Here is a 27,128-nt window from a genome sequence, read left to right on the forward strand (position 1 = left end):
TCAGGGTCTGGGCCTTTCAGAAGGTACTGAAGGAGCCCTTAAGCCCACTTAACTACCATTTTCACACACTCTGCCTGCTCTCCTCTTTGTCCTTGCCTCCATTACATCAAACGCAGGAACAAAGGCGGGGAACAGAAACTGGGGCTGGCAGAATGGCGCCCATCACAAATATTAATTTGAAAAGGTGTTGGAGAGTAGAATCTACTTTTATGCACAAGGACAACTTGGGATTTTTTTTCTCCACCTTGTCAGGGGGCTCTTTGGGGGCCGCAATGAGCTTGGTTTTCAGGCTAAAGGGGAGGCTGAGGACTTGCAGCACAATTATCCAAGAATAAGGGGCTTGAGACATGGCACACTGCTAAAGACTGAGCACACACACAAACGTAGAAACATGCACGCGCACTGCCTATTAAATAAGCTCCAAACATCAGGCCTCATTCAGTTGCCAGAGCTATTAGGCAGAGCAACAAACTCCAAGTAGACACACACATGTGAAGAGCCCATGTGACTGCAGCAATTGGCATACAAAAAAAACAAAAAAACAGAAAGCAGCTCCCTACTCTTCTTCAAAAAAAAATAAGTGATACAACCTTTTATAAAGATAGAACAACATACATTCACACAAAGTGGCGAAATTCACAAAACAACTACTAAAACCTCTTAATCCGAGATGTTTGAGCTCTTTCATTGAGAAACACTTGATTGAAGCAATATTTACTGGCAGGTAAATTGGTTTGTAAAACCGACCTTGAATTGACTTGTGGAAAGATAATTGTCTGAACTAGAGGTAATCCACAGTCCACCGCTCTTATTGCTATTAGCTTCGAGACTCACACACACACACACACACACACACACACACACACACACACACACACACACACACACACACACACACACACACACACACACACACACACTGAAACAAGTACAATACGCATGCGCTTCCTGTGGAATGCTGTTTTAGTCTGATCACATGAGAAAGTGGGGTGAAAAGTTTATCCTGCGATTACACATTGGAAAAAATGGTGCATGCCACTTCTGACGTTGTCTCTCTCTCTCTCACACACACACACACACACACACACACACACACAAACACACACACTTCCCCAGTTCCGGCGGTCATGGCCAGGGTGGTGTGCGATGTTGAAAAGCCCATCCTGTGTGTCTAGATGGTGTTCTCTAATCTGCTGGATTCATGAGCTGCAGTCCCGCCCACACCTCTGTCTAAGTCTGCCCACTCTCCAGGTCTCGTTGCTGGTCAAACCAAACCCTGGCCTGCTCCTGCTCTGGCTCTCAGCGGGCTGGCTCTCACCCAGACACTCTGGCTGACCCTGTACACATGTTGTCAAGTTGGGCAAGGCAGACCCACAACTCTCTCAGGTGAGGAGTGGGAATGGATGGGCGAAAAAAGAAGGGGAGCATTATGGAGAATTAGAACATGGGGCTGGATTGAAATCTCACTTTGATTAATGAAAATAGATTTGTGAAGAAATACGCAGCTAGAGACGTTTCCTCCCGTAGACTGATTTCAAACACGCTTGTGTGACTATTCAATTTGTACCACAGTGGAGGGTTTGGAAGCTACAGTGTGTGTTTCTGCATTTGTGTTTACAATTACCAGCATGTGTGTGAGTACAAGACCTGTCCATGGTGCTTTAGTGGTACTTCTGAAAGGGGGAGCACTCATTTTGATCTTTGACAGAGCTGCTAGTACCAGGATCAAACCCTGCTCAGTGGGATGGCATGCAAGCAAGGCAAAGCCACTTGAGTGGGGAGGAACGCAGCATTCACTCTGACATCACCCCTCCAATATACACACAAAACTTAAGATACTCTTAATTTGTCTATGTTACAGGCTAATGGTGGGTTTGCTTCTTGAACATGGTGAAAAAAAGAAATATTCAAGAAACACAGCAAGAAGGAAAGGTCGACAGAAAGGACAGTCTGTAGATATCCAGACACAGCACTCCCGGGAAAAAGAAACAGGACTGAGGTGCGTATTTTATCAAAAGCTAATAAGAAGATATCGTGTCATTTGTGGTGCTTATTCAGCTGCAGGATGCATGGATATAACTTGAAAGGAACATTGACCTGTTGATATACAGACATTTTGACAGTTTTTGTTGCTATATTGTGCAACAGTGTGTACTAGAAAATCACAGGAAAGAAAAACATTCAGACAAAAAAACTGCCTTACACACAATAACAGGATGGCCAGTTATAAATCATATATTCAGAGTGTTTTCAGGATGTATCCAAAGAGGATACAAAAGAAACAAAATCCAACACTGGAAGGAAAAATAAAATACAATGGCAAGCCTCTCAGTATGTTTACTCTAAGTAGTATTAAATCCAGGACAATTTTCAGAGTGACACAGCAAACAGTTGGCTCGTAATCCTCCTTTTTACTGCAGACTCAATGCAGGGATTCTCTGAGTGCTTGCTGCAGGACGTTGCTTAGCAAGAGAAAAGAGGAGGGCGATATAGACAGTTGGAAAAAGAAGAGAAAGATAAGTCTGGAAGTAAAAGTCAAACCAGTTTTTGTACACAGTTTGCGTTATTAACATTAACATTCTCAGACATTGTTAGTTTTGAGAATTAAATCCATCTAACAGATAATAAAACCATTCCTGTGCTTTCTGGATTCATAGAAAGTTCTTTTAAAAGCATTGCAAAGTCAATCAACTAATAGAAAAATGAAAAATTAATTTGAAAATTGAAAAGTTAATTGAAGTAAAATTAATGGCAAAGTCAGGAGTGGCATGAAGGTGTAACTAAAATTAATATCACAAACTATTTCAGATGAATGTTTTCGCTTTTGGGAAAAAGTATACAAAGAAGGGGGAGCGGCCAAGTGTGTGTGTGTGTGTGTGTCTCTCATACAGGTTATAAAAAAGATGATGAAAAAAAGGGAAGAGAACAAAGTCTGCGAGTTGAGGACACCACCACAGCAGCACACACATCTCTGGGGAAGAGTGGTGGGTGTTTCGATGACAAAGCCGTCTATTTCCATAGCTTCTCTGTGCCTGATCTCCCTCTAGTCCCCCAGAGCCCCGGCCTTGATCTGTGCAACAGCCTGTGTGTGCATGTGTGTGTTTGTGTGTGTTTGTGCCTGCATTTATCTGCTCACCTCATTTCTAAGTTGATGGTTCTGAGTCACAGCTGGTATCCAGTGTTACAATTTTTTATCAATCAGTTTCTTTATGGACAGTGTATGGGATATGGAGAAATGAATAGCTATGTGTGTGCTAACAGGTGCTAACATCACCCCGTTTTAGCATTAAAGCAGGGAGTATCTGCACAGGGAGATGAGTTATAAGTCCCAAAAATGCAGGGATCATCTGGAGGAAGATGTAACAAAAGATGAAAAAAGTGTGATGGTGTAGATGAAAATGACCACTGATGCAGCAATCAAGTAATCTATTGGCTTAATAAATAAAAAAAAACATTTTTTTCTAGAGTGATATGCATATCTATATGCAAATCATAAAGACAGAAAAAGAAAGAAAGAGAGTGACAGAGAGTGAGTGCTGATTTAGCATGACAGTATACTGCCACCCATCTGTCTGATCTGGAACAACAGCCCCTGCTCTTCACACATCTGTCGCTCAACTTTCATATTATTCAGAAAAACACAACCATAAGCAAGGCAAGATCTGAGGCAGGGAAATGATAAAAGGCCTAAAGAGATTACATGCAGACAGTGACAGTTTTTAGAGAGAGGGACAGAGAGATAGAAGGGGGGAGAGAGGGGATGTCTGTTCCACAAAGCCTGTTGTATCAAAAGGTAGCACAGAAGCCTGGAGCAAACGTCTGCTCACCTGCCAGCCCAGTCTGACCAAACCTCTCTCTGTCTTTCTCTCTCGCTCAAAAAAAAATGCATACAAAGGAAAATTATCTTTTTTCATTTTGTAACATCAAACCAACATTTTCACAACACTTGCACGCTTTTAAGAAGATATAAAAGTGCTGTAAATTTCTCCCCACAACTCCCCCCTCTTATTGATAAGAGCATCAATCCAGTTTAGGAATTCCCGGGCTGGAGAACGGGAATGGCTACCAGCCTTGGTTCATGTGCAGGTTCCAGTTCATCCACAGTTCATGCATACTCTCATCTTTTTGAAGCAGCATCCCATCAGCTCAGGATCATGATTATTCAGGACAGAGAAGAGAAGCGTGGCGTGCCATCAATATAACATCTGCCCTTCTCCCTCCCTCTCTGTCTCTCTTTTTTCTCATTACACACACACATACACACACGCATACACACACACAAGCACATACACACTTAACTCCCTCAGAGAGTTAGCGCAGCGGCATTTAAACTCATGTTCTGACCCTATGTGTAGATCCATGCCAAGTAATCATTCGCCTCTTGCTCTCATTTTGCAGAGCTAACCGGCTACAGAACAGTACACTGCCCTGAGCTTTCAACCTTTAACCATCTAATTTGACCAACTTTAGGATCTGACTGGAAAGTTTAGCATGCGTATTTAAATCCACCACATTAGTACAAGTGGTGAATAATTCCTGGACATAAAACAGAGAAAATAAGCAGCGGCACAGGCCAGTACGATCCTGAAGGGCTATTATAAAGATTAATCAGGGTTAATCGGGTTGGGTGTGTGTGTATACTTGCACAAACACATACAAACCATGAAGCAAACAGAGGTTTTTATTGTGCTCATCAGATGTTTGACCAAGTTAAATAGTTATCATTTAACACTTTCACCAAAGTTATTAATTTCTTGAAATCAAATAGGGATGATCAGGATAAAGTCAGATTTCAGGAAAGCTTTTAACTTTAACTTGTGACTTAAGTTCCCATCAGCAGGCCATCTTCCTTTCCTACACTGCCAACATGTGCCAACTCCACACACATGCAAAAAAGACAAAAGAGCTCACACATAAGACACATGCATGCACCACGCACACATTTACAGACATGCTAACACACCCATCCCTTCTTATAAACATGCAGACACCCCCATCCTGTTAGTGCACACACACACGCACACACACTTATGCAAAAACTTTGTTCCTCTCATCTGGCCTCCTCCTCTCTTTGTCTTTATTTTAATCTTCAGCAGAGGAGTTCACAGGGAAGTCAGCGGGGCATACAGGAGTTGTGCCTGAAGCGTCATACACACACATGTACACGCAAAGCTACAGGGACACACAGCAGGCTGGTGTGGAATGAGGAACGAGGCGAGGTGGTGATGGGACGCATCAGCATTTTAAATTAACCAATGGTAAGGAGAGATCAATTTGACATGAAGGAACCCCCTCACGTCTTCACATGGTTGGTGAAAAAAAAAAGAACAAAGCATAAAAAAAGTGCAGTATTCTTCTGACTGATGAGATGTATGTTAAGATGAAGCACAGCCGAAAAGATATTCATTAGTGTTCTTATATATGTACATACATTACTGTACATATAAATGAAAAAATACACTGGAGTATGGTGGGGCTAAGAGATATAAGTGGTCAAAAGAAAGGGACAGATGGTGGAGTGAAAGAGAAGAAAAAGAGAGGGTAGGAGAAAGAAAGTAAATGAGAATAATAGAGAGGGAGGGAGGGAGAAAGGGAAGGAGAGAGAAAGAGAAAGAGAGGGAGATCTGTATGTAGGTTATTGCAGTCTCACTGCACCACTCTTGAATTTCAAACAAGAACCCTGGGCAGAGCAGAGAGCAGAGCAGAGAGCAGAGCAGAGAGCAGAGCAGGGAGGAAGGGGAGGAAAGACAGCGAGGCGGCAGAGCGAGAGACCGAGCAGCGCGCTAGCACTGGAGGCTAACAGGAGGCAGTGGTTATTAATGAGATATCTTAACTAAAGGAGGGGCCTGGACCTGAAAGAAGGGAGGTGAACTACTTGTCTGAGAGCGTAAAAGGGCCTGAGAAGGTGAATCAAAAGTAGTAGAAATAGCTTTTTGTTTTCATTTGACTTTATCATCAGTCATATTCTCTGCTGTCATTAAAATGTGTGCATCAGCGAGTATTTATTCCTGTTTACATGCGTAAGCGTGTTTCTTTGCATGCATCTCGTTCCTGCTCTTGTGTGTATTCAGCTGCAGCATCTTTCTAATTGCGGGTGTATTAGAGGGCCAGCTCTTTGATCTGGGGGCTGTGCTGGGCCTCAGCACTCGCTGCGCAGGGTGGTCTCCCATCATGCTCGGCTGATCACAGACGCAGCTTCACTATTGGCTGCCTGGCAGGCCCTCCCATCAGCCTCGATGCTACACGCCTCTGACAACTTCATTAGCCCGATTCGACCCTCCAAGTCTGCTCTGCTATGCTCTGCTCTACCAGCAACAGGAAGCGAGCGCTGGTAGGAATGGCACACAGGGAGAGCAGCACAGGGAAGATGCACTTTATATCAGGTGGTATGATATGAAAAGGACAAGGACATGACAGATTTCGTACACTCTGCCTTTGTCTATCCCTGATTCCAAACATCCAATTACAAAAAAGAGAGATTAAAAATTCAATTCAGTTTTAAATGTGAATGGCAAAAGAATGTGGCGGACTATTGACCCTTTTCCATTATTCTAGTCTTGATGATGGTTTCAGGGCTGCTCCAGATGAACGAGAACAACTTTCTATGGTCATACTATATTTGAATGTTTCTTTGTAGCAGAACTTCTGGCAAGCAACAACACATAATTTGTTGCAGACAAAAGGAAAGTGCCAAACGTTTGTTTCTCTGTTTCAACAATGTGGGAAGTGTGTGTTTGCTAAAGTATTAATTTGTTAATACAAAGTAAATAAAGTAACAGGATCTAAACAATCTCAATCAACGGCTGACACACTGATGCATCACTCCTTCTTGAAATATTAAAAACCAAGTTGACAGCTGATCTCCAACGCTTCAGCTTGTCACAACAACAACAGATTGACGGTCCATATCATCAATAGCCCTAAATCATTTACGGGCTATGCTGACACTTTCAGAGGGCTCACTCATAACATCCCATTCTAAATAACAGTTGTCATAAATCTGATCCCATTAACAAATTCTGGTTGCCTTTCACTCTATAAGTGCACCTACTGCTACAAATGCCAGCCTCCGAGTCTGTTAAACGTTTTTTCCCATAATGCAAAGAGATTATGTCTCTTCAGGACAACAGATTCTATGTAAATCCACCTGGCCAGTCTTTGGACTGATTTGATTTCCAGGTTGCTGAACAAGACAGGTACTTGTAATACTGTGGTTTGGTAGCCGGTAGAGCAGGTAATCCAGGTTTACCATGGTTGTAGCTCAGTGGTAGAGAGGTGAACTATTGAACCCTGTCCCTGCAGCTGAGGCTGAGGTAGTGTAGCGGGCTAATTAACCGGTCGCAGGTATGAGAGAAAAAAAACACAGCTCCCTTCCTCCTGTGCTCCACTTCTACTTCTTTTCATCTCTCATTCATGAGCCCTTGGTGGTGCCCTTGGCATTGGGTATGTAAACTATCAATTCACACCATCACACACAGACTCAGGGCTGGCATTATAAAACCACAGCACAGGTTGCATAATGAGCGCAGCACTTAATGAAGTTGTTTCAGAGGTGAAGCTGCGAGGAAAGAAAAATCCATGATTATTTTACAATCCTGAGACAGACTTTTACCAAATGTGAATTTGAATGTAGTTTGTAAGATGTTATCTCAAAGATAACCTTTGGAGAGAATGATGTACCCTGATAAAAAAGCAAAGCAGATAAAATTTTATAATCCAAAAAGATGTATTCATTCATTACTCCTCTCAGCAAATGGTCTGATTCAAACACACAGTCATTCTGGTTTACTCTGAATCCAAGCCCACACAGGAAGTGGTCACTGTTTCAGAGTGAAACTGAACTCAGTGGTTTAACCACTGTCATCACTTGTCACAGGCTCCAATCCAGCATAAATAAAAAGAATCTTAAACTTTATTCTCTTTATTTACTTTTTATTTACAGAAATACTCAGTTTAAAGAGTGTGTTTATTATTTATAAACATACTTATCTACATGGTGGAAAAAAAAAAGTCAGATCAAAAACAAACTATTAGTAATAAAGTAGGTTATGACATAATACATTATTTCTAAAATATATTATAGCAACTTTCAATGATTCCTGTTTCTAAAATTCTGAGTTAAACTTTATTTCAACAGCCATTGGAAAAATGAAAATCTTCAGATTTCAGACTGTTGGTTGGACACAAACACAAACATGGGGCTTTTTAAAAAGCATTGTGTATCTTAGAGACATCGAAAGCCTTTTGCAATACAAAGTAGTGGAACAGAAAAACACAATTTCAAAAAGTGTGCACACAAAGTTAAGAAGCTGAAGAAATTACCCTCCTTTCTTATGTAGTGTGGTGTTTTGTTAAATGTCACTTCTGATTTACTACAGACTCAACAATGAGATTTACTGATTAAAAAATAACTTCTGGAAGCTCTTTTTTCGTTCTGATTTATCCAAAGTCTAGCATCTAACTATTCCACTAATCACAACCACAGAACTGAAAGCATCTATTCAGGAAAAGAGTGTGTTTTCACTCTTCAAGTAAAAAGATGGCTCGCTGGATGGCTGAGAGAGAAACTCAATCCCGCCTCCTGCTGAGGGGGAGACGAGCGCTGGCTGCCGACAGGCACACCACCTGACTACCACACAGAAACTGATTTGAAACGACAAGTGAAGAGAAGTCAGGAGTAAATAAGGGAGATATATAGAGAGTGAAAAATAGAGGGAAAGAGAGAGAGGGGTAATAGATTTGAGAGTGTTTTTTGGGAGTAAACAGATGGAGTAAACACAGCACGGGGGAAACCAGGGGACTCCCACTGAACCCGCTCAATGTGTCACTGACACCGCAGAGCAGAATCAACAAAGTGCTCTGAGGGCAACATGCACACGTACAGACGCACACACCCACACAATCACACACAGTTCACCAATTGGCAGGATGCTGGGACCCAGAGCTCCTATCCAGAGCAGTGACAGGCACATGGAGAACAAGCTGGCTGACAGCACATGACAACTCCTCAGTGAGTGGAAGAGGAGAAGGGTGTCTCCAGCTCTACTTTTTGACTGAGGCTTTAACAAGTGGCCTGAATGTGTGGTGGTAAAATGAAGTAACTCGGAGATCATTAGGATATTTAGTGTGAAAGATCACTCTGTAATGAGGAATGTATAATTTACCTTCTGTTATCTTCTGATCGTGCACTAAACCTCATCCTAGCACCCATCTGTATTGCATCCCTCTCTCCAATTTCTTCCATGCCCCCAGACCTGCTTGCACGCCCAAACTCTGCTGCTGAGTGCCAGCATACCAACAGGCCCGTGGGCCCATCCAAGAGAGAGATGGGAGGGAGAGAGAAATGGGGGAGGTAGCCAATTAAGATTGGGTAATGGGAGAGTGAATGTGAAAGTGTGTGTGTGTGTTCGTGCACAGTAGTATGGGTGAATGTCTGACTTCAAGTGGCCGTAATGTGTGTGTAAGTGTAAATGTGTGTTGTGCCACGGGCTGTGCGTGCAGCCAAACTTAATTTAGCCGGCCCAGGTTTTTAACACAGGCCTGAAGCTAGCCAGTGAGCTAAAGCTGGACCAGAGAGCCAGAAGTTAACAGGCACACTGCTTCTCTAAACCCCCTGAGATGTCGTCCCCGCCCTGCGGGGTGAAAGAACTCATTTAGTCATTGATGACCATCGCTGATCACATCCTTGTGGTCATATCTTTCCATCAGGCACTTCATTACAATAAAGCTTTATGGAGCAAAAACTTTTCCCCCTCTGACTTTCAGGACCTTGACAGTTGACAATGCTAACAGAGGAACAGGGACCAGCCAGCTGTCACTGACTAAACTTCTGACATAGTTTGTTTGCAGACTGTCTTTTTCAAAGACTGCTACACTGTTGTTGCCATATAGAGTGTAGCACAGTCTGCTTTTAAGCCATGAAAATCAACAAAAGACAACAAAGATGGCAGCTTCCGACATGCCTCTGTGTCTCCTGGAAGGGGAGCTCAGAAGACATGCAACTACTGTATGTGTGTGTTTGTGTGTGTGTGTGTGTGTGTGTGTGTGTGTGTGTGTGTGTGTGTGTGTGTGTGTGCTGTGCCCATGTGCATCATATGTGTGGTGCATGAGTGGCATCAGGGCTAAGACGTGTGTGTGGCATCATGTATTGTTTGTACTGCACTGGGGCATGCCCTTGACATTGTTTTCATGGATAAAACACAGACACACACACCTTGATCACTGGTGTGTATGGGAATTCACGCCTGGGGACTCTACACAACAAAACAGTGTTGGATTGTATCTAAGCCTCCAAACAAACAAGCATTCGCCAAACTAGCTCAGCAAATAGCAACCAAATTTTCTGTTGTCTGGCTTGTATGCCGTTTGGCTGTGGAATTAATAAATATTGAATCAATGAGGAGTAGATCATTTACAAATGATGGTGGGGGATGTAGCCTACAGCTAGAGATTTCTAAAGACTTTCTGAGTGACAATCAAACTACATCTAAAATGAGGCACGTGTGTTTGTGCATGTCAGGGAAGGGGTCTGGGGATGCATATGTCTCTCCAAAGAGCTCAGTGTGTGTCGTCTTGCTCTAAGAGGTAATAGGCAGGCAGCTTCACAGCCAGAGCATGACCTAGAAAGTGAAACCACACGGCAAGGGACTGAATGTGTCACATGGGCTCAATCATTTCTCCCTCTCTTAAGACAGAGAGAGGGAGAAACAGAGGGCCAGAGAGAACGAAGGTTTCCTACCAACCCACTGCACTCAGAAGCTAATTAAGTCATTTGAAATAGCCACAGAGGGTACCTGTATGCAATCTAGCCAAGGCAAAGGGCTGATGAGGCTCTGTGAGGCCCCGGGCTAACTTGAAAAAGAAGGCAAAGGAAAGGAATGATCGAAAGGAGGAAAAGAGGAGTAAAGAGAGCGAGAAAAAAAAAAAATCTGAAGTGGATTCTTTAATTGAAACCCAACTTGAAGAAGAGTGTGTGTCTTCTTGTTGTACAGCAAAAAGGTTAAGCATGCCCCCAGCAGAGTGTGTCTGCACACAGGCTCTGAATGAATGGGGAGCAGGTGGAGAGATGCAGAGATGGAGGGATGGAGGGGTGAGGGAGAAAAGGCTCTGGATAATTGACAGAGTTCAGTGAGCGGCCATGTCAGTTATCTCCTGCGTGAGTGTGTAACCACAAACTCCCTGTGTTTCAACTGCATACTCACAAGACACACACCTGTCTGTCTGTTAAAACCGTGTATAGAAGCTCCTGAACTTAGTTTGCATACTTTATAACAGTAATGCAGTGGAGTCACCAGAGCTCACGTCTCAAGTCCTCAGCGTTCAAGCCGAGCAGAGTCCAAGTACAGTCCCAATAATCTAAGTCTTACTGTGTGTGGGACTATTCTGAAAATGTAGGAAACATGTATAGAGGGGCAGACTTTGGGGAAGGTGAATGGCTCTGTACCAGAGAGTGCAACCAATCCTTTTTTAAGAAACCTTTTTTGTTTAATAAAAGAGCAGAGAATTTTCCTTTTGGTGTGTCTGGGAAATTAAATTAAAAAACAAGTTAGGGCTCTGTATGATGTGAAATCTGCGCAACACGCATCTGTTAATGTGGGGATACACTCACTTATTCCGCTGCAGTCAGATCACTGTGGGTGTCCAATAAACTCAGAAATAATCTACTCAGAGAATCTAGAAATAGAGACAGGAACATAGTTTCCTTATGCTATTTCAAACCTGCATTTAGTAGAAGTAATCCATATGCTTATATTATGCATAGCTTATTATACTATGCATAATCCTGTGCTTGAGTAGAACACACACATCTGAGGGCTTTGGGCCCTAACATCCATGCCCTCACCAGGGGTAAGCCTGGCGACACCAGCGACTGAACTGGGTCACACATACGCACACATACACACACAGTATAGACTGCGGCATTGGCAGCGTGGTGATCGCAGGAGAGGGCAGACAGGGGGCTGGATGTGGACTGATTGGACTATTCTAGGTCAGCTCTCCTGACAATGCACCACTGTCTCCTAATATGGTGGGCTAAAGGATAAAGGCTGAGTTTGGCCTGACATTACAGCTACATGTTCCAAGAGGAATACCTGCTGCATACAAAAAAACACACATACAGAACTTACACATAAAGGGCCTAAAAACACATCCCTAAATAGAAAAACAGAGACCATGTACAAAGTAGTGCATGAACACATCTGTCTGTGTGTTTGGGGCAGGTTCAAGACCCCGAGAATTTGATCAACCCCTCTTTCTCTTTCTCTCCCTGTCTAATAAAGCTGTATGCTGCGGATCTGCTCTGCAGCCTTTAGAGAGAGAGATCAGCCTGTGGACTTCAAAGAGGTTGCAACTAGGTCACCACAAGACACTGCAGTCAGTGAGAGCACAGACTCTGGTCTGAGACACTTCACATCTCTCCCACTTGCTCTGCCAACTGCTGCCTCCCCCCTCTCTCCTCCTTAATACAATGGTATCAGTGAAATTAAAATGGATTATGGTGCCTTTCTCTCTTGTCATTCCCTGGGGTTGTACAGCACCATGTCATGTTACTGTAACTATAATGTAACTTCTTTATCACTGTCCAGGCTGGTGCTCAGCAGTTTAACTAATGTTTAATTTAGACACAGAGCTGGAGAAATGGAGAAGGAGAGGAGAGGAGAGGCAGAGACACCAAGCAGAATGCAGAAGCAGCCCAATCCTCCTTGGCTACACACCTCTGTCCTGATCTGTCAAAGGCCAAAGAGACAGTGACTCCAAAGGCAACTGCAGCACACCTCGGATAAAAACCGCCACAGAGAAAGCCTAAGAGATAAATGGGATACAGAACTTTAGAAAAGAGAGAAAGAATAGAAATAGGAAGAGAAAACTCTAAAGGGAGAGAAAAGGAGCAGGTTTGAACAAGGTCAACGTGAACAGAGAGCTGCAGGGCCACAACACAAAGTTAAACACAACAACACTTCACACACAAAAAAGTCACCTACATCTTAGGACAGACAAAGGAGAGAAGAAAGCAAGGAAAGAGGGAAGGAGAAAGGTAGGAATCTAAGGAGGGTTCACTGCTCAGCAGGTGGCTGAAGGACATAATATACACATGCGCATGTTGTTCACTGGTATGAAGTATGGTTTGAGTATCAACATCTGATTATATAGATACAACATTCCATTACATAATTTTAACTGAGTCAAAATCAGTCTTGATCAATAAAAATCTTCTCTTTGGTTAATGATTTTTTTCCCAGCATGAACAAAGTTGGAAAAAAAAACAGGATAATTTTATTCTCCTGCTGAACTTTCATAATGTTCATAAAACAGTACTTCATCTCTGTATTCCAGCTAGTTTATCATGTTAACAGTTTTAAACTCCATTTGACCAGTACTCTTAAAGTAAAAGTTCAGCTTTGCATTTAGGCGTCATTTATCACATTTTTGTTTCATTGCGCATCAAAAGATTCTAATAGCTGACAAGGCAGGACTACATACTAGGGCTGGACAATTAATTGGATTTTAATCGTGATTTCAATTTTGCCATCTGACAATAATAAAAACAATATAATCGTAGAAAAACAATTAATATGCCACACAGTGTAGATGTATGCAAGTTCCTGTGCTTCATAGCTCTTCTGTGTTCCATGTGCAGCCACCGTTAGTGTGTGTGACTTATGTGTATCAATAATACTGTATGTGCCACTTGCTGGTTCTTTAAAGTTGTGTTTAAATCAGTACTGAAGTTTTTGAATGAATGAATAATTGTGTATATCAATTGTGATTTCAATATCACTTAAAATAGTCGGGATTCTACTACATACCTCAGACAATGGGACAGTTTTCACTACATCTGATGTCCTTTAGAAGAGTTGAAGGCATTTCTAGACCATGTTCATACCTTTGATGATCTCATTGCATTAGTGTGCAGTTGTGGATGCAGTAACAAACTGTATCCACAGACCTGTGTTATATCGTGCCAGTGCCTATCATGTTTTGTCCAGTTTGTACTTAAATTTATTTCAGTGTTGGGTTACCCTTTTTTTTGTTTTGTTATTCACCTATCTTCTCATCTCAAATAATGCAGGCCAGTGTGGTTGCCTTATCTTTCCAGTGTATTTAGACTACGTTTTGATGTCCCAGCGTTATTTTGTCTTAATAGCCACCGGTGCTTCCGCCTTGTGATGTTTTGGATCGCTGGATCTTCTCTGCTCTGCCTATTTTTGTTCAACTACCTGTGATTTTCTGGCGCCATGTTAAACAGCCCTGCTTTTATTGCGCTGCTTGTGTAAAGTGTATTTTCCTGATAAAGTTCTGGGGGCAGAGACTGATGGTGATTACCCAGCAGCAGTATCTAATGCTTCATTTTGAACGTTGTGTGTAGTACATATTCATGTGTTTTACAGACGTGACTTGGTCAGCAAATGGCATACCGAACAGGATTACCTCTTAGTGTCTGTATTTACTGTTTTGGCAAGTTTATTTGTGTACAGTATGATTGTGTGAGTGACTGGTGACTGGGTGTGTGTTTGTTCCTTTTTTTTCACTGTCACTGTGTTTCTGGGTGTGTGCCTTGGCGTTCTGTGTTCTGAGCTCAGGTTGACACTAGTTTGACTGACATCGGGGGCGACAGCAGCACAGTGGCATATGGTAACCGCCTGCTAACCGCTAAAACTTGACATCAGCGCAAACAAGTCAGCCAAGCGTGGCAAAGTGTGCTCCTAAGAGGGTTAAGGGATAGGCTGTCAGCATACAGCGGGATAATAACACCTATCACGAGCACCGTAATACCAGAGAAAGGGGAGGGGAGCCAGACAAAATACACAGTTCGGTGTTGACACACATGAAAGCGATGACAAGTTACACAAAAAAAAGTAATGGATAAGCTATAATGGAGCTAAATGCTTGTTGGTTGTGGTGAGAGAAATCAGAGCGTGATCCCTGCATTTTGAAGCACTGAATACAGCAGCAAAAAGAAACACTGAAACACTGAAAAGAAGCGTCTGGAACGTGGCATCAATATGAGTGTCACATCCATAGTGTGTTTACACTGAGTAATACTTTAATTTGACATTTTTTTTTACCCTTCAGTAGCATAAACTATCAACTTCCTTAGCTACCAAGTGGAAGAAAATATATCACCAGGTTTGTTTCCTTTCCTGAAAGAATTTGGAATTTGGAGGTAAGAGTGTGCTGCATTTATGAAATGTACCTTTTTTACTCTGTCCGTTCAGCTTTTGGTAAATAGACGGGAAAGACGCAGCTTTCATACAGGAAAACAACCATAAGCCAATTCAAGGAGTGATTTGACCACATTTTTCTGACTAACCCTGCACTCAGTTTCTTCCACAGACCAACAGTTACCCACTGACCCACTGAGATGCAGGAGACAAAAGAGCAGCAGACAAATGTGATCACTGATGCCATCTCTCCACATTGTCTGTCTTTCTTTGTTTTGCACAGACACAGCAGCGCACATATCTTGAAACACCGGGAGGCCGTCATCGCTGCCATGATCTGATGTACTGAAATGTACATTTCACATCCACTGAGGATGCAGGACAGTATCAGACTCAAAGGACAGATAAGCCTTCAAATAAAGATTCCTTGTTTGATGTCTGGTCACATAAGGAGACAGTAAAATCACAAAGCAGACAGCCTCAAAACACCCAATATACTGCTGCATACAGACAAACCGACAGCCTTGTATAACTATATGGCTTAGTGATAATGATGCAGGACACATAATGATTGAAAAGCAGTTTTAATTTTTGAACCTCACAGCTCAAAAAAAGTCTACCAAAAACCATTTTCTAATATCTGCAGCTCTCCAGCATCTATTTTTTATTTTTAAACGCAGAGTTGGCAGTAAAACTATTAACACAAAGATTTGTTGTTGTTTTCCTCTAACCCCAGCGTACCCCTTGAAACCCTGGTAACCCCTATTTAAGCACTGAGTTTCCTCTCATCGATCAAAGTGTGGCGTACACAGTCCTGCAGGATGACACTGCTGCTGGAGAGCTTACAGCAGGTTTCAACTTTGACCCTAAGAGATGCTTGGTGGCTGATTTGTATGTGTGTGTGTGTGTGTGTGTGTATGAGTGTGCTTATGTTTGTCTATGTGTGTGTAATGTGGTGTGAATTCACAGTGGGTCAGCTTTCTGCTCGACACGAGCTCTTCGCAAAACTCAATTTCCTCCTGGAACGTCCACAGCTAAGCACTTTTAACCTCTGCAAACCTTCTGTGATGGAGGATACATATAAAATTTACAAGGGGATGAAAGAGCCTTTGTATGTTTGTGCATCTGTGTGTGTGTTTGTGTGTCTGCATGTTATATTAACACACTCAAAAACATCTTGTACCTACACCCACCTGTATCCACAAAAGAAGTAAAAGCTGTTACTTCTCAGCTATCAGACTGTGAACGTGCTGCCACACGGGTTGACAAATTGTTGAAAAGATTGTGGATGATTTTTCAGTGAATGTGTGCATGTCTTTGTGTGTGTTCATGTCTTTGTGTGTGTGTGTGTGTGTGTGTGTGTGTGTGTGTGTGTGTGTGTGTGTGTGTGTGTGTGTGTGTGTGTGTGTGAGTGTGTGTGTTCACCATGGTGGAGTGTTCCCATTGAGAGAATGAGGAGGTATCCACCACACACTGCCTGGGGCTCTCTGGAAGAGAGACTAAACAAGACCTTCCCATTGGGATGCACACACACAGCTTCCAGCTGCAAATGACCTACTACCCACCACACACACACACACACACACACACACACACACACACACACACACACACACACACACACACACACACACACACACACACACACACACACACACACACAAGACTTTTCAGAAATATAATTTGATAGTATCAATAAAAAAAGTCAACTTTCACACTTCAATACACAAACTCTGAAATAATTATTCAAAAAGTCCTTCTTTGCTGTACTCTGTCTTATGTTGTTCTTTTCTCCCAATACCCTCATTTCCCAGAGAAAGGAAGTGATATGGGGAGCCTGGAAACTGACACCCCATGGAAAAGACTGCAAGTACAGATACCAAGTATCCGCATCGGGCTGATACCAGCCTTTTTTCAAGGTATCGGTACTCGTGAACGCTGTCGATACCAGCAGCCAATACTCAAGGGAAGAAAATCTTAGGTCAAGCAAGTCCTCCTTACCAGTAGTTGCAACTACTTGCTGCAGTTTAACACGACTGTAAATGTGGGTCAGGTCCTGTTCAGACAACATGAAAAAAATGGGGAGAGTTAACATTTCACTGTTTTATTTTGCACTTCAGTTTACTTAAAAAATACTTAAACTATGACAGTCTTAGTTATATTGTGCACTTTCAATATTCTTTTATATATATATATATATATATATATATATATATATATATATATATATATATATATATATATATATATATATATATATATATATATATTTAAATATCTATTTATTTATTTATATTTATTTATTTATATTTATTTATTTGCTAAGCGCCGTCCTGTTGGCTATGGCTGCCTTTTGCAGCAGCTCTCTCTTCTCAATCCGTTTCTAAGAAAATCTCTTTTTCGTAATCTTTGTATTTGGAGTGGATCATTACTTTGTATGTCTCATTTGTTGGTCATGGACACCAAACTTTTTGTGGCTTCAGTGATATTTTTACTACTTTTCCTCCTGTGTTTGTCTGGAGATCCTACATGTAACTATGGCTGCATTGTTTACATGTGAACTTAGCTGTTAGCAGCCTGTACCATGTCAATGCTAACTGGTGTAAGGCCTGATGTTTCCCTACAAGGTGAGGAGAAGGAGGTGAGGACGATGCGCTGGTTCTCAGGTGTGAGCTAAGAAGTGACAACATGGACCTGTCCTTCCATCCATCGTTATTGAGAACGTAAGATCAATCTCCAATAAGATGGACGAGCTAGCTGTGCTAACCTATCAACAGAGGGAATATCAGAGGGCAGAGTAGCATCATGCTATTCAGAGACATGGCTAATGGAGCTAACATCAAACACCAATGCCACATTGAAAGAGCTTCACCTGTATGGGATTTTGGAGACAGAGATGGAGCATGACTGAAGAAGCTCAGTCCTGGACCCTGTGGAGGTGGAGGCTGACTGAACTGGACAATGATGGACAAGCTGTCATCATCTATTTTCTTATGGAGCTTTTTGCACTTTCTATACACTTTCTTAATTTTGTTTTCTTAATTGCTGCTGTGACTTCAACTTTAAAGACACGTCAAGCATATAATTTTTAACCAAAACAAAAGTTTTAAAGCGTTTAACAGTTATGGCAAACTAGTGACAGCAGAGGGAAAAGTCTTTGACCTTTCTCAAAAAATCTACAGCAACTTCTTTTATGGGACATTTATTTAAGGTCTTCTGTCTGCTGAAAGAAAACAAGTAGCCTTTAGCTTCCACATCCACCAGCCACATTTTGTAACTAAAGACTCCTAAAGCAGGGAACATCAGATCTAACAGTAACAATCTGAAGTCACAGTCTAGGATTATGTTTAAATGAGGAGCCCTTCCTTTATGCAGGATAACTAATTTCTGAGTTTGAGTGTAACACACAGTTCGCCTACTGTAAATATGACAGTCTTTGAATCAACACTTCATGTGTTTGCTAAGGCCGTTCAACAAAACAAAATGTGAGGTGTGTTTCCATGAATCACTGCTCTCAACCCAAAGGATGAAGATTGTCAATATGCTTACTCCAACACACCTGCGATGTCTGGCAGATTTGCCCTGAATGTGACCAATGCGGCCCTTGGTAATTGCTGAACTGTCAAGACTTCCCCAACATATTTCTTATTATAAGCCGTATTTGATGCAAAATGGTAAGAACATGTCCCACACAGATGATATAAAGAAACAATGCTGAAGAACCACATGCTCTGACCTTTTACCTGCAGTCTGCTTTTAGAAACACTTCAAACTCACTGTACACTGTCACTCTCATTAATCAGCATCATGTGAAACAAAAGCTTGTGTGTTTTCCTACAGGAAGCCTGAGGATGAACATATCTTCTTCATATCATTCTCCGACTGACAAATAAAGGCTTGCTGCCAAAAGAAACTCAATGAGACCACAATCAATACACTGCTACAAGGCGTACTCACACACACACTAACACACATTCATGCACTACACCGATGGGGAATGATGTACTATCACCTGAAGCACATAACAATCAGCTGATGCTCATACAGTATGCACACACACACACGCACACACAGATACACACAGACGCACACACTCCTAGACACTTAATATGCAAATTCATTTCTTACAACAGGGACAGCACAGCATTGTTCATGTGGACGGAGGGGGGGCAGGGGGCAGATAGATAGATAAACAGGTCTCTGGATATCTAGCCTGGACCCCAATTGATGAGATTTCACATACGGCAGCAGTGTGCTTTTAGGACAGGGAATACCACCACAAAATAATGTTTTCTCTCCCTCTGATCAATTTTTAATTTGGCCTGCGCAGCCGAGCCCTTGGCGGGCCTGGCCCCGGTAATTATGGTGCGTTATTGACAGCTGCCTTCCCGCGGGATGCTATTTAAAAGAGGTTTAACCCCAGAGCAAGTCCAGGCCCCACACCCGCCTTTGAAGGTGTCAAGTGCATTGATCTGAGCTGCAGGACGTGCTGGGACCTTCCCACCTGGAGATGTGCATATACCTGTGTGTGTGTATGAGTGTGTGTTTGAATTGCTTGCAGGGCAACTATTACAAGGCCACGGTAGGGCGGAGCATGATTTGACCCCTACACACACATACACAATAAACACACACACACAAACTGTCCTCTGGCTAAACCTGACTGGCTGGCTGGGCTGAATGATACCTGTCTAGCCTCTGTGGCCACCTGATGCCTGGAGATAAGATGTAAAAACACTGTACATGCAATGCTATCACCGCGCTACGCACACACAATCACACACATACAAACAGGTTAACTCACCGCTGCAGGGAGGGTTAGAGGAACTAATGAGAAATGAGGAGGAAGAAGAGTGGTGATTGGAGAGCCAGGGAGACGAAAGAGAGAGATCCCCACACCTAACAGGGTCATGACACAACCCAGGCAGGAGTGTGCAGCTGATGTCAAAAGGGGCGAAAAAAGAAGCTAAGCAGCATTACAGAAATTAATTTCATTTCAGTGTTTGACTTTGTCTAATTTGTTGCCCCTATTCAGCCTCTCACAGAAACAAACCCTTAGGGTCTGACGCACTTTTATAAACACCAAATCCCCTTTTTCATTCCAGTGGGCCTCCAGAACCAAGCCTGACTCAACCTTATGAGGAAAGGGCGAGAAGAAGGGAGGCAATACAAGTCAACACTGATGTGTTTTTGTAAGAGCAATGTCCATATCAAATGAAGGATTTCTTGAGGACTGTGTGCAGTCTTCGTGGAACGAGTGTAGTTGTGTGTGTGCATACTGTTAACAAGTTGAAAAGCTGTCAGGACTGATATTATGGCTGCATTATTTTGTGTTCCAAAATGAGATAATGAGCAGAAAATTCAAACAATCAAAAAACAATTCAAATAAGCTATGGACTTTGGACCATCTGGAAATTCTACACCAATAACCCAGGATAAATTCACAAAGAGAATATCTTTAATGGTAGCTCATAGCCAACACCATCTGTAACACCAAGGGACAACAGAAGAAGTTCAAGAAAATGTAAAGCCTCCCCACAGCACTTACGCTTACAAACTTCTACAAGTTATAAGTCCTGCTCTTGACTCCAGCTGCAACAATAACTAATAATCCCACCTTTCAATATTCAATCGCAACAACTATTCTGACTGTAACCCCGTACTCTCCTTCTCTTTCACTTCCCTCTTTCCCCACTCCTAACCCCACAGCGCTCCCACCCTCCACCTCCACCATCTCAGTCTCAGGATGCAGAGCAGTGACAGGGCCAGAAGGTAATGATACAGCTGCCATGATGCAACAAGCAGACCTGTCGACTGTCAGGAATTGAAATCATGAAGGAATAAGCTGTCATTAAGAGGCCCTCTCCCAGTAGTGGAGCTGTCAGATGCCTGCCTTCTGCCTACTCTCTCCCTCTCCACTCCCGTCTCTCTTCTGCCAGTCCCTCCCCATTTGCAGTCACTCCCTCATTCTCCTCTCGCTTCTCTCTCTTACTGCTTCAATCCTCTGTACCCCCCGTCCTCTTCCAACCAATCATAACTCCTCTAACTTTCTGCATCCCTCTTCTTCTCCAACCTCTTTTCCCCCAATCACTGGCTGTCGATGGAGCACCCTCCACTCACCTGTCATTCTTCTACGGGACGGGCTATGGGACTACTTTCATGCGAAAACACACATGTGCATAAAGACAGCATGTGGAAGACCTGCAAATACAGCACTTAAAGATGATCTCCACTATGTGTCATACATTTTGTGCCAAACTCCAGAAGCATAGATTCCAAGTTGTGTGATGAATTTGAGGCTGCCTACAATCAGCTTTCTCACGGCATTAACATGTAGTAACAATATGATTATACATCATATATCTGCAGAAAGCAGTCCTCTGGATATGAGAGGTGAAGGGTTGTTAGTAAGAACGGAATGCCCCAAGATTCACCCAGTGTGTGTGCGTGTGCGTGTGCGTGTGCGTGCGTGTGTGTGTGTGTGCATGTGTGTGCATGTGTGTGTGTAAGGAGCCTGATTAACAAGCTCGATCAGCTATTTTTCAAAACGTAAGCGAGGAAAAGCTGACTCAAAGTTCCACAGACCATGGCTAAGAATGTCAGCGCGGTGCTGTGACACAGATATGTGCAGGCTCACACACACAGCAGAAAAGCTCACATTCACACACTCTTAAACCCACACACTACAGTCGTACTGAGTTAAATTAACTGTGTAATCTGTGTGTATGTGTGCTCGCTCATGTTCTGCTCCCCCACATTTGGCAAACGCACTCCATTTGACCCTTTGCTGCAGGCTTTGAATTTCCAATCAACTTCCCATGAGGAACTTCACACGAGTTGCACCACAGGCAACAAATTCTGGCCAGAAAAATAGTTTTTTTTTTGGAAAAGAGAGCCTAATTTAAACATTTTGAAGAGTATACTAGGAATTTTTTAACTAACACCTCACACAACACCCAACAAAAATTGTAAATCAAAAAACATTGAGTAACTGACACTACCAGAACCAAAAACCTCACAGTCAAGCCAAAAGATATGCCTACTAAAAATACTGATCTGCTTGTGTTTATTATTGAATACATATCAGCACTTCGTCTCAATTTTGATGTAAAGACAATTACTGTTTTCCCAATTATCTAAAATTTATAGAATGTAAAAAAAACAAAACTCTGTTCCTGCAGCATGCAGTTAATCATCTCTGATGATACTTCTTGAAAGTATCTCTAGTAGGGATGCACCGATACTGATCTTGGTATCAGGTATCCGTGTATCGGTGTATCAGTGCCCCTGGATCGGTATTGGTGGGAAAGGGGCGGATCCATAGTGTTGATCCAGGCAAACAGCTCTATGTATTTTTTCACTGGCGCTCTTGGCTACTTGATTTAAAATGTTTCTTTTGATGCACTTTTTTTGCTGCATTACCAGTCTACAGGGTATAAGTTTACATTTGAATAGAATTTCTGTACATTCTGAAGCATTGTTTTTACCAAAATAGTGTTAAACATTTGAATATTTTATAGTTTAAATAAATATTCACTTCAGTTTTTCCATCTACTCATTTTTTGCCCTTTAACCAAAACATTACCAGCCTTATCCAGTGGGTGCCGATAGTAAAAGTAGCGACTCAGACAAGAGACGTTTTTTGAACCAGGCTGTAAATTGGTTAATTTCTGCTTTGAAAGCAGCTTTTTTTGGCTTGGTGTGTATGTGACTTTTGGTACTTCCGGAGCCAGCCTCAAGCGAACACTCGAGAAACAGCAGATTTTAGCACATAAGCATTGTCTCATATTCTCAGACTGGAGGTTGCCGCTTGATCCCTACATACCATGCCATTACATATTGCACTCAGGTTGTTGCAACGCTATTTCAAAAAATGGCTTGAAATTGAGATTGTTTTGTTTGTTTTGTGTTTAAGTATATTGCCGACTGTATCCGTATGGATCATGTATAGGCACAATTAAATTTTAATAGATGGGATCGGATCGGAATGTAAAAAAGTATATCGGCCCATCTCTAATCTTTAGGCATTAAAATAACCACATACAAATATTTAGTCTTAATGTTGATGATCTTTAATTTTGTAGCTCATAAAGTGCCCCTGAGTCTTTTTTTAAACCAGCTTAAAACTTCTCTAAGGAGCTTTAAGTATTTGCTTGAAAAGTATTGGCATCAAATTTCTCCCTCAAGCTACTTACTCATTCAAGCTATGTCCTTGAATACATCATAAATTAGCCTCATGTCACCTCATTTATGATAGTTATGATTATCACAGCATTTGTGCAGCACTTTTTCTTTCACAAAGTCAAAGTGTCTACAGGTAAGTTTTGTAAGCAAGTGTTGCAACCAGTTTATGGTGGTTTTCAACCTTGTGTCTTCATTGTAAATAAGCCTGAGTGGTACACTGAGTTGTTCGTTTCACAGCAGCAATTAAGACAAGTTTTCTCAACACCAAGGCAGCTAAAGATGCTTTGCCCTGGTTTATCTTGATGCACAGTGCTGTTGTGAAACTATCTTGCAGCATAAAATGCATTGTGCTCACTCCTTGTCTTTAGCTTTGGTGTAAATGTCTCTGCAGGTTAAACCATGATCCCAAGGAAGTAGACTTGATTTTATTAGAATGATGTGAATAATTTCAGGGTTTGTCTCTGGACTCGTGATCTTTAATAGCAGTACTGATGAGCTTGAATATTATTTATTTTCATGTTTTAAAAATGGAGAATCAGGTTATGATTCTCATCCCTGAGTCACCAGTTTTCATATTGGTGATTCTGATTCGGCTGATAAGCTTTTTCCTCTCTACTTGCATGGGATCTAATCATAAAACATTTACTGTTGGCTGGTGGGCTGAGAGGAAACCGGGAAAACTCTTTCCAACCAATACCACATTGGACAGAGTGGAGGTTGTTGCTCAGTAATATTGGCTAATTGGCTGTCCTTGAGATGTTCTCATCACAAAATTGCTTGCTCTAAATATGGCTTATTGCTGCTGATGGTGGATTTTCCTGACTGTATTTGTTGTCTCGCAGAGCTGACGTCTCTCTTTAGTGTCATTCATTTTGAATTATTTATCAAAGCTGCAGGCTTAAAATTAAAGGTATAAAATGCATAACTGTTTACGAAAAAACATCACCCCAGATTCAGTCACTCATCTTCTTCCTTCAGATTGTACAACAGCTTTAAATCTTGTTAAGCACTTAGAAATACATCCTCACAAATTTCATGGTATGACATAATAAAACCTCAAACATTCCTGTAATAGATGCAGACAGCAGGCATGAATTGACTGTAAATGTCTCTGCCCGTCTCTCCACTGCACACACAGAGTATACAGCCTGTGTGCGGTAAATGCCTGGATGATGATTTGTCAGGGTGTGAGAACACGATTTCTTGTTTACTATGATGAATGAGCAACACTCCCACTACACACACCGTGTTCTCTATATCGAAGCTGTCACTTTGGCTTTCTGCAGCACAACCCTGCCTTCTCCAGCTGAAATACCAGCCAGGGCGACTGCGATTCAAAGTCTCGGGGAAGCCATATCGTCAGCACACATGGACACACAAGCACACACAACCCAAACCTCTCCTGTTGTTGTACACTGCAGGAGAGGGCTTTACGCAGCAGTGAAAGTCTTTACAGCATTCAGATGGGCCAAACGAGGGAGTGAGGGGGAGAGAGGAATCTCCCCTAAGTCAATTTGAACAGCGGGGTGATGAAATTACACAGGTAGTCTCTGCCGGGCTGACAAATGAACACAGAGATGGCGATGAAAATAATAAGACAAGCAGGGCCACCGTTTGCTTGCTGACATACAGATGTATACACTGGTGTGTGATCATTCTGCTGGGGAAAAAAACTAATCTATATTTCGCAATACATTATCTCATCTTCTCTCTCAGCTCAGTGGCTGTAAATAAACAGAACTGGATCATGAAGTATAGAAGTGTTTCCTGTGTAACTGTGATCATGCTGAGGTTTATGCTTTATTTCACTAACAAGACAATTAAGGCTTTGTACCAGTTTGAGGACTGTAGAGTTAAAGTATCTGCAACATGCAACTATGCTCGCACCTGTGAATACACATGTGAAAATCTGATTTTTATAAATAACTTTGTTGTTATGTGATGTTGTGGAGTGCAGAAAAGTGCTCAGCATCACATAATTTCTCCAGTGACCCCTGGATGAAGTTTCCTACCCACTCTTCTCTTGTTTAAATTGTTTGATGAAGTTAAACTGAATTTGGTCCACGCAGTACAACCAGAGTGTGAGCTATGAGAGCACACAGCGACTAAAAATTACCCACAATCACATTCAAACCTCCAGTCAAATTTAAGAAAACACTTCTCACTGTACCAGAGCGCCTTCCACAGCCCTAAATATTCAATTCTGCACTCGGTGTAAACAGTGTGTGTTAAACTTGTCACACCAATATCCCATGTGGATAACCGCTGTGGTAACAGTGGTACTAAAGGCCAAACTATAAGCACACACTGAATGAAACACTTAAAACTTTTCATTCTGGGATGTGTCAGAAGAAGAACAAAAACCTAAAGAAGAAGTATATCTATGTAAGGAGAAAAGAAGATGTGAAGGAAATATAGAGACCCACAAAAACTCTCAATAGCAAAAATGGGTCACACAGAGAAATGGAGAAAAACATGAAAGAAACCACAAGCTAAGAGAGAGAACAAACAGAAAAATGCACAGAGGTTATAAACAGAATGCACTGTCCTCTGTGCACTCAGCTAACCTCTCTCTTTAAAAAAGACATAAAAGACAGAACAATTTAGATCAAAGATCAGAAGATCAGATCAACATCTAACAGAGTAGCTTGAACTTTGTTTGTTGTGCCACTTACCTCCATGGCTCTGAGGATGAAGGGGATCTGTGTCCCTGAGTCCAGGTCCTGGTTGATGATGAGTCTGCGGGACCACTGACCGGCTCGCACCACACCACTGCCATGGATCAGCACCAGCAGCTTGGACGGGTTGGACAAGGCATCTGGGCTCATGTAGATAAAACTTGTAGGTTCATCCTCTGTGGCATCTACCTGAACATCCAGAGAAATGATGAAATCAGTCTTTAAGTGTTAAAACTGCTGAGCAAGCTTTGACTATGATCTCATTTACTTAGGGACATTTAACTTTATCCAAACACTTTCTCCTCTTTCAGTGCAACAGCAGCAAATAGAAGAAGATGATGTAATTGTTGCTTTTGAAGTAATATTTGATTTCTTCTGCTTTAATAGATTCACTGATAGTTGTCATGAAGAAAAATGTTTGAAAGTTGTTCAGTGTAACATTCAGAAGTTTAAGGAGAAACAGAATTCTCCTCTGTGGCCTTGGTAATTAGAAAGCTCATATGCATCAGTACACTAATCATCAATAATAGTGATTAGAAAACAGCCTTTATGTGATTAAAACTAAGACAGAAAGTAATACAAACTGAGTGGCTGAGAGAATTTGTGTGTGTGCATGCGCTCTGTCCACATCCCAATGTGTCTTTGCATCCCTCCCAAGTATGGCTGGAAGAATCTCTAAAGAGACAAACATTGTCCATAAAAGCCATGGGTGGCAGCTGCAAGAACTTAATCCAAGCAGACAAAGAGAGCAGAGTGGGGGAGAAAATCTCACCCTTTATTCTCTTGTGCTCCCTCATTCCCTCTCCCTATACTTGGCTGTGGTTAATCTTCTTAAAATCTGCGGTCACAAGTTCAATGCCACGCAGGTGGACAGACCCACCACTAACACACACATACTTGCACACGTTGTATACATACTGGCGGGTGGGCAGCAGAAAAGCAGAACAGAGCAATTTTCCAGAGGAATAATGAGATAAATAGGCCACGCAGATAAACCAGTAAAAGTGTATGGGGGCTAATGAAAGGCGCTGAGTCCCTGGCTCTGTGATTTATGGACACTGTTAGCGCTGGAGCTAACTCTGCTCTGCTCCTAAACACCAGC

At 42.1% G+C, this 27,128-nt stretch overlaps 1 protein-coding gene across 2 annotated transcripts in view; it reads right to left on the reverse strand.

The window, feature by feature from the left end:
* The window catches only part of arb2a (ARB2 cotranscriptional regulator A), a 157,418-nt gene that overhangs the window by 108,960 nt on the left and 21,330 nt on the right, over positions 1-27,128 (reverse strand). For both annotated transcript variants that reach the window (XM_074670747.1, XM_074670746.1), the window contains exon 6: positions 26,024-26,215. In XM_074670747.1, coding sequence (XP_074526848.1) covers positions 26,024-26,215 — 192 coding nt within the window. The remainder of the gene's footprint in view (positions 1-26,023; positions 26,216-27,128) is intronic.

This window comes from Halichoeres trimaculatus, unplaced genomic scaffold, assembly GCF_033239565.1.
Source record: "Halichoeres trimaculatus isolate MK-OKI-2021-1 unplaced genomic scaffold, fHalTri1.1 fHalTri1_scaffold_5, whole genome shotgun sequence".
NCBI lineage: Eukaryota > Metazoa > Chordata > Actinopteri > Labriformes > Labridae > Halichoeres > Halichoeres trimaculatus.